Here is a 9,024-nt window from a genome sequence, read left to right as displayed (position 1 = left end):
TAACTTGCCTAAACCCACCTAAACCCGTCTAGACACCCCCTTAGGTCACAGCTCTCACTTAGACAGAAAATCAATAACTTTCATTTTATGTTTCTAATAAAATATAAGAGACTTGATGAATACTTGGATGAACACTCATTATAAGCTTGTTTCCTATATTTTCAATATGTTCTAAAACTTTATAATCTATATGTCATTTTATTTTACAGTTTATGTTTCCAAATACAATTATGTGTTGTTGTAAGTACAAATAAGTACTTATTTATACAATATACAATAAATTTACTTAAATCCTCCTAGATGCTAGGCCCCAACCCGCTGCTCGACTAGCGCCTAACATCTTTTAAAACATTGGGTCAAAGTCAATGCCAGTCCAAGCAACATGAAATATCCCATCATCGAACATAATACCTGAAATGGATTATTCCGTTCGCTAGATGAATATTTCCTTAAAACTAATGAGGAGTTAACGGAACATACCTAAAATATTTCGATCTAGATTTGAAAACAAGTTTGGTTGTCGGGTTGAATCTCAAGTTAATAGGTCGGGTCAAAACTGTCTTTGGGTTAGGTCGACCCTGTTCTGGTTTCAGGTTTGGCCTCTAGAACTCATCGGTTTTCTGGAAATTTGGCCGAAATTATTTTCGAGTTTGTTGCGTTGCCGTAGTTGCTCCAATGTCCAAACCAATAACATATTGGATTCCTAGAGTTGAGGCAAACACGATGGTGGAAGCCTTGAGTCGAGGGTTGTCTTTTTGAGGTTTGGCCAGAATACACTTGCCGACTTTTGGAAAACTTATCGAAAAACTGGGGAAACTTCCCAAACTCGAATATGCGTCAAAACTTAACCAAAACACGTAATCCACATATGAAAAATCCATCTCAACGAGACGAACACAAAGGTAGTGGTTTTAGGGCTTACCTTGGATGGACTTAGGGCTGGTTTGGTATTGTTGTGCTTTGAAAAAAAGATGCTTCTGCTGTGCTGTGAGAATAAGCAATTGTGAAATAAAGCAGCAGGTTTGGTAAACTTTTTTGTAAAAGTGGTTTTGAAAAGAAAAAAAAAGCAATATTATAGTGTTTGGTAAACTTTTATGTAAAACAGATGTGAGAAAAAGCCGGTTTTTCAAAGCTAGGTTTTGCAGCTTCTTGTTTTTGGCTTTTTTCACCCAAAACTGTGAAAAAAAGCTGAAGCTGAATGTTTACCAAACACAAAAACAGCTCCCAACTTTTTTTTATACTAGTTTTTTTCAGAATCACCTTAGTACCAAACCAGACCTTAGCAAGAAACTCACTGTGAAACTCTTGTTCGTGTCAAAGCTTCTCAAATCGGTGGTTTACGTCCGAAATTCATGAAAAGAATGGCATGGCTAAATTCGTGGTGGTGAGGCAATCACGATGGTCATGTTTAATGGTCAAAACTGGCTGCAAACAGTGATGGTAATGATTTGTTGTAGTTCAGTCCAGAGAGAAGAGAAAGACATACTAAGAGAAAATTGGAGAAGAAGGGGAAACACGGGGAGAGGGACAGAGATAAGGCATGGGCCTAAGTGGCATGAACTCCAACTTCGAAAAATGATAATACCAAAATGTGTCCAAGCAGATGTGAAATTAATTTTCCCTTGACGTTTGTGTTTCGTAAAATCTTCGTTGTGGCTTTAAATTCAATGTCACTTGCGCTCACGCGTTCGTCTTGTCGAGTACTACAAGGATACGACAAAAAAGAAAACAAATTATGGACTAAGCTCAAACGTATCAAAATCAAATTATAGTTGTTCAAAAAAAAAAAAAAAAAAAAGGAGTCGCAATTGTTGAAGACCGTTGTCAACATAGACAACGACTTCCGCTCTTCTGGCCCGGCGGATGAACGCAAAAACGACCCGCGAAAAAAAAAAAAAAAAAAAAAAAGGAAATCGACGACTCGTAAGCCAAACGTACGCTTCGGCTCTCGTGTCAGAAACTCAGATCCAATTCCAGCTCCCCGCTCCCCCAACTGTATCTTCCTCCACACTCCTCTCTCTCTAGTCTCTACATTTCCCCACTCTTTACTTTTCCCTCATTTCACTTTTCCTGTTTACCAAACACACGCACTCTCTCTCTCTCTCTCTCAAAGCTAAAACTTGGTGGTTGGCTCCGCCTCCATTTCGTTATCATCAACTCCTCCTTCGAGTCCACTCTCTCTGCAACCAAATTAAAGTGTCGGTGGTGGGATCGGATTGCATTGGTTGTTTCTCTCTCCTAAATACTTATTTTATCTCTATTACTGCAATTTCTATAGAGATTAATAGAAATTTTCGGCTCCTCTGCACTTTCTGCTCTTGGGATTTTGCTCATTCATGCAATGGTCACCTGGTTAGTACTTAATCTGTTGATTTTTTCTTTTGGGTGTAATTATTTTTGTGTTTTGACATTTGGGTTTAATCCGTTTGTTTGCATGCAACTGGTTCTGATTGGATTGAGTGTTTGTTTGGATTTTAGAGAGGCAGCAAGTGGGTTGGAGTGGTTGGTTGGGGAGGTGAATCATGGACCACAAGCCATGGCTTTGGAGGAAGAAATCTGCAGATAAAACCAATGCAGCTGCAGCAGCAGGAGACAAATTGAGTGTCTCAGTCAAAGGAAATGAGGAAGAGGTACACATTTTTCCTTAATTTTTATGTCAAAAATCGTAGTTTAGTGAAATTCATGATGTTTTATTCGAATCTACATCACCTATAAGTAGAAATGTAAATGGTTTGTCATATGCTGTTACGCTAATCTCCCCTTACACTTTTGTAAGGTCCAAGATCGCTCTTGGAGATTCACTTGAAAGATTCTGAAAATCGAATAATTTCGCGCAGTTGAAACATTGCTAGATTGGCTTAAGGAAGTCAATTATTGTGAAGAGAACTTGTTATGCATTACATTAGTAAAATATATAAACAAGAAATTGTTGGAAGAGTGAGCTATTGAATAATTGCGTAGAGCGATTCTTTTTTGTTTTAATGTATATATGTTAAATATATTTTGTGGGGTTTTGATGATCAGAGAATAGAGATTTTACAGGAGAGGCTGGTCAATTTTGACAAGTAAAATTTTTCTTTTAAATATGTTAAGCCTTCAACTTTTAGATCAATTAGAAGCTTTCGTGAAAATATTTTTGGAACTAATCCTTGGTAAATATGCAAGTGAATCCTGAAAAAGCACTAGCTATGTGCAAACTAGTGCTTCTTGGAGGAAGCACTTCAACTGCTTTTGGAAAAAAAAACATTTTCTCTAAAAGCGTTTTTAGTCATTTTAAAAGGAGTTCCAAATGAGTACTTCCATGCAAGACCTGTAATATATCTTAAAAGTTAAAAAAAAAATGCTAGTGCTAAATTTTGATATGAATAAAGTAACTACTAATACTGTGATCACATTTTGTTGATATATTGAAACCCAAAATAAACAGGCCCTTTAGACTTCTATACAGTCGGGTGAGTGAGATGTCGTTTTAGAAATTCCTATTTTGTGATACCAAGATGCAAACTTGGACAAATTGGTCTCATAAGATTTAAAATAAATTTTTTGAAGGCAATTTGAAATTTTTATCTTAACTATAACATACCTTTAGCAGCCCAGAATTTTCAGTTTTCTCCTTTGTCAGAAATTAGCACTAGAGAACGACACTAAATTGACCCGATCATCCAATCACAAACCATATGATTGTCAACCAAAACGTCTTACTGCATGGTAGTTTCCAAGGGATAGCAGATATGCATCCCCTGTGTAGCTGTGGGGATTAACAAGTTTTAGACTTTTGATGATCCTAACCAATCAACTGCTGTCAAATAGTTTTTCCTTGTAATGTGGACAGAAGAACTGAAAGTTTGATTTCCTGCGGGAGTAATGGTAATTGGTTACCATCTTTTACAAATGTTTATGATGCCTGTTGTTTGAGGTTGATAAATATGTTTTTATTGAGAATTTTGTTTTTCATACAGGAACCGTTCAATGTTCTTGGAGGCGTTAATGGTACTAATTTTCAGCTTACTCTGTTTTCTTTATTTATTTTTTTTAGATAGAGACACTTCAGGCTGAGAAGGCAGAGTTGGAGAATAACCTGAAAACCCTCAGTGATAAGCTTGCTTCAGCTCTCTCTGAATGTAACAGTAAAGATGCACTTGTGAAAAAACATGCCAATATGGCACAGGAAGCTGTTCAAGGTAATTCATGGGTTGAAAAGTTGTGTCGGAAATTTCCAATAATCTTTACATTTTATCAGTATATCATTTTTCATGTGGATGTTTTATATAGGCTGGGAGAAGGTAGAAGCAGATGCGGGATTTCTGAAGCATGAATTGGATAAAGCTTTCCAAGTCAGAGCAGCTGGCGAAGAAAGAATAGCTCAATTGGATGGTGCCCTCAAGGAATGCATGCAGCAGCTACGATTTGTTAGAGAAGAACAAGAACAAAGGGTTCATGAGGCTATGATGAAGACATCAAGAGAATTCGAGAAATCGAAGGTAGTGTTGGAGGAGAAGTTAGCAGAGGCCACTAGAAGGGTTTCTAAAATCGGTGCTGAAAACACCCATCTAAGTAACGCTCTTTTAGTGAAGGAAAAGTGGATAGAAGATTTAAGAAAACAATTGACAAAGGTGGAAGCTGATTTCAATGCACTCACGACTAGATTAGAATCCACTGAGAAAGATAATGCTTCTTTGAAATATGAGGTTCGGGTGCTCGAGAAAGAGCTTGAGATCCGGAATGAAGAGAGAGAATTCAATCGTCGAACCGCTGATGCATCACACAAGCAGAACTTGGAGGGTGCAAAGAAGATTGCAAAGTTAGAATCAGAATGTCAGAGGTTGCGGCTCCTAGTCCGGAAGCGGTTGCCAGGCCCTGCTGCTCTGGCAAAAATGAAAATTGAAGTGGAAATGCTAGGTCGGGACTCTGTTGACATGGGGAGGAGAAAGTTGAATGACTCTACAGTTGATAACTTTCCTGAGACTCCCAACAAAAAGGTTAACATTTTGACGGAGCAGTTATATGCTATGGAAGAAGAAAACCAGACTCTCAAGGAAGCACTCAATAAAAAGATAAATGAACTCCAGTTCTCTAGAAACATGTATGCCCGTGTAGCTTCTAAATTATCGCAATCTGAAACACCACATGAAGAATCGTTAAAAGGCCAGGAAACCATGGAGTCAATGAGGAGTAGTCTTATGTCACATGAAGTCTCCGTAGCATCTATGTCTGATATTGGCAGCGATGATAAGGTTAGCTGTGCTGATTCATGGGCATCTGCCTTGATTACGGAACTGGAGAACTTTAGAACTGAAAAACAAAAAGGGTCTCTGACAAGCAAAACTGTCGGAGCTTCAGACATAAATCTGATGGATGACTTTGTTGAAATGGAAAAATTAGCAGTTGTTTCTGCTGATAAACAAAGTTTCAGTTCTCCTGTTCCTTCAGTTAAGGCATTTGTTGCACCCATGGAAACGGAGTATTCCTCCGAACTTTTGGGTAGCGAGATGGTCCCTATTTCTGACAGTGAGTCAGGCTTCATTATGTCAAACAGGGAGACCAGGTTTAACAACATTGTCGATGGCAAAGCTCCTCAATGGGTTGAGGATATGGTGAAACTGGTGGTGGAGCACAACCGTGTTGCAGGAAGAAACCCTGAACAGATACTCGAGGATATAAGAATAGCTTTGGCATGTGCAGAAGATCCAAAGCCATCTGAATTGGTTAATGCAAGGACAAATGGAAGCCATTTTGAGGCGTTGAATCCTTCCTCCGTTAAGAGCTGCACCTCATGGAAAGGTTCAGATAGATCGCTAGTAACTGATTCACCCAGAGGAGCAAGTGATGTGGACATCTCAAGCTCACAGAAGAGTAATCCGCAGTTCCAGCAAGATCTGAGTAAGTCCATTTGTAAAGTAATTGAGCTTATTGAAGGAATCAATGTGCCATCTCCAGATTATAACCCAGAGAATGGGTCCAGGAAGGATGGGAACGTGTCCACATATGTAAATTCGGAAAACGCAGGCTACATAGTTCGTGTTTTCCAGTGGAAAACTTCTGAACTCGGTGATCTTCTACAACAGTTTGTTCATGCGTGCTATGATCTATTGAATGGAAAGGCCGGTCTTGAAAAATTTGCCCAAGAATTAACTACAGCTTTGGATTGGATTTTAAACCACTGCTTTTCGCTTCAAGATGTTTCAAGCATGAAGGACGCAATTAAGAAGGAATTTGATTGGGATGATACACGAAGTGAAACTGAAACAGAAGTTGGAGTAGTTGGTCACTTTTCAAATGGCCATAGTATACAAATAGAAGAGCTGCAGGCCAATCTGGTCAAAGAAAACAGAAAATTAAAGAACGAATTGGTGAATTTAGAATCTGAAAGGAGAGAGTTGGAAGGGAGACTTCAGTCGGCTAGTGATAAGAGCGAATACCTGATGAACCAGCTCAAGGAATCTGAAAAAGCTATTGCCAGCTTGAGAACAGAGTTACAAAGTTTACGAGAGTCAAAGGAAATTGTTGAAGACCAGATTAAAAATCACCAGGTGATGAATGAAGATCTTGAAACGCAGCTTACAGAGGCCAGAGTTGAATTAAGTGAAGCTCGCCAAAAGTTTTCATCCCTAGAAGTTCAACTGATGAATAAAAAAAAATGCTCTGCAGAGTTGGAGGCTACATGCTTGGAACTACAGCTTCAGCTTGATAGGTACATATGCAGATTTATATATATATATATACACACACACACACACCCACACACACAAATTACAGCTTTAGTTACTTACAATTTAAATTAATTGAGGGATCCTATGCATCAGTGTGAAGAAGAAAAGCTCAAATTCTGATCTCCATCGGGAGGAAAGGCAAGCCCAAAATGTGAGTCAATATCCTCTTATTGTACGCACATTTACGTTTGTTTGAGAATCTTTAATTTCTGTTTCCACCTGCACTTTCATTGCGAAATAAAAACCATATCTTAATAGTAGCTTCTTGCGGGTGTCATATACTAATAGATGTACAGTGAAACAATAGTCTCATTAGAAACATCATTGAAAGTGATCAACTTAAATGTGGACTCTCTCTCTCTCTCTCTCTCTCTCTCTCTCTCTCTCTCTGTGTCTGGGTAAACGGAGAGTTCATTTTTGAAAGAAAACAACTACAAGCAAAAAATGATTCTATTGTACTTTCTTGTCACTCAGCTGCAATATTACATGATTTACTGTTTTTACAGTTCAAAGAATTGAGAATTCTGATTCTTTACTTCTGATATTACATATATATTTTTTTTTAATCAAAATTTCAGGATTGGGATATAACAGCTGCTTCAGAAAAGTTGGCTGAATGCCAAGAGACAATACTTAACCTCGACAAGCAGTTTAAGGCAATGGCTGCACCAAGGGAAGCAGCTCTTTTTGACAAGGTCATCACTAATCCCACTGATACAGATACCCCCACGGCCAAAGCCGGAAGCCCAACCCCACACAAAAACAAAAACCAACGGTCCTCATTACTAGATAAAATGTTAGCAGAAGACGGTGCTGGCATCAAGGAGTTCACCTCTCCAATTTCAAAAGAGGTTTCGACTTCCACATTCAGTACTAAAAGGGTAATAGAGCCCCTCGAGAATATCCTTGTTCTAAATAGTAAATATCAGGATGACAATGCAGCTGTTGGTTCATTAGCTATAGTGCCCGGAAAGAAACTGGGAGGTGGGAGCTTATGGAGAAAGCTAGTGTGGAGAAAGAAAGGTAACAGCCAAAAGGCACCCCTTTCGATAGCTCCATGACCAAATCTCCATCATATGATATCGCGATAACGTCGGTGTTCCTTGCTCTGTTGTGATGGCAGTTCTGTTTGGTACGTCCCTTGTATTTGGAAATAATGAGGTTATGGCTGCTGTTGGTCATTTGAGAGATACTGGAGAATGCGTGAGTGAGGTTGTGTATTACTGCTGTATATACATATTGTAGGAAACTCAGAATTTGAAACAATTTCGGCACGCGAGAAGTTTGACATTTTTGTATACCCTCATCATGTATTTCCTAGTTTTGTACACGTTTCCCAATAAATAAATATGGTTTTGTTGTGAAATAACTATTTGGAAGAGAGAGTAGAGAGTGGGGGCAAGAGAAGAGAGAGCAGGGGTTGAGGAATTCGGTGTGTAATAACTTATGCCTAGTGTCTTTATATATATGATGAGTTTTGTTTGCCCTACAAGTAGTACAAGGAAAGGATCTTCAAGATCCTATAGGTTTTCTACTTCTAGTTTACACAATCACACTTAAAATACAACATTGTTTACAAAACTCCACCTTGAGTATGTAGAACTTAAGAAGTAGTCGAACCAAGTCTTCATGATTAGAAGATGGTGGTTATTGTTGTCAGTTCTCGTTCGCCACATGCAATGCATACAAGGATAAAGTTTTACCAAAACCTGGCTACTGTAAACCTAGTGGGACAAACTTGTAGTTTAAGAAGAAAAAAGTGAGTTAATGCAATGTCGATACTTGACATCTTCAAAATGTATTAATTAGTAGAAAATGCACACAATGTAACATCCCACATCGCTCAGGGCAGTAGATCATCTAAGCCTTATATGTATATTCTCATCTCTACCTAGCACAAGGCCTTTTGGGAACTCACTGGCTTCGGGTTCCATCGGAACTCTGAAGTTAAGCAAGTTCGCGCGAGAGCAATCCCAAGATGGGTGACCCACTGGGAAGTTCTCATGTGAGTTCCCAGAAACAAAACCGTGAGGGTGTGGTAGGGGCCCAAGTGGACAATATCGTGCTACGGTGGAGTCGGGCCCGGGATGTGGTGGGGGCCTGGGCCGAGACTTGAAAATTTGGTATTAGAGCCAATCCTTAGCCGGAAGTGTGCCGACGAGGACATCGGGCCCCTAAGGGGGCTGGATTGTAACATCACACATTGCCTAGGGGAGTGGATCTTCTAAGCCTTCTATGTATATTCTCAACTCTACCTAGCACGAGGCTTTTTGGGAGCCCACTGGCTTTAGGTTCCGTAGGAACTCCGAAGTTA

At 39.2% G+C, this 9,024-nt stretch overlaps 1 protein-coding gene across 1 annotated transcript; it reads left to right on the top strand.

Annotated features, from left to right (window-relative positions):
- Window positions 1–1,976: 1,976 nt before the first annotated feature.
- Window positions 1,977–8,211, top strand: LOC137742880 (filament-like plant protein 7). Its single transcript, XM_068482825.1, has 6 exons — window positions 1,977–2,352; window positions 2,479–2,630; window positions 4,037–4,181; window positions 4,273–6,691; window positions 6,804–6,861; window positions 7,289–8,211. The coding sequence occupies exons 2-6, from the start codon at window positions 2,523–2,525 to the stop codon at window positions 7,769–7,771; spliced, it is 3,213 nt and encodes a 1,070-aa protein (XP_068338926.1). The 5' UTR covers window positions 1,977–2,352; window positions 2,479–2,522; the 3' UTR covers window positions 7,772–8,211.
- Window positions 8,212–9,024: the final 813 nt, after the last annotated feature.

Source organism: Pyrus communis, chromosome 1, assembly GCF_963583255.1.
Source record: "Pyrus communis chromosome 1, drPyrComm1.1, whole genome shotgun sequence".
In the NCBI taxonomy this organism is placed as follows: Eukaryota; Viridiplantae; Streptophyta; class Magnoliopsida; order Rosales; family Rosaceae; genus Pyrus; species Pyrus communis.
Note: the sequence above shows the minus strand (reverse complement) of the source record. Positions and strands in the feature narration are given on the sequence as shown.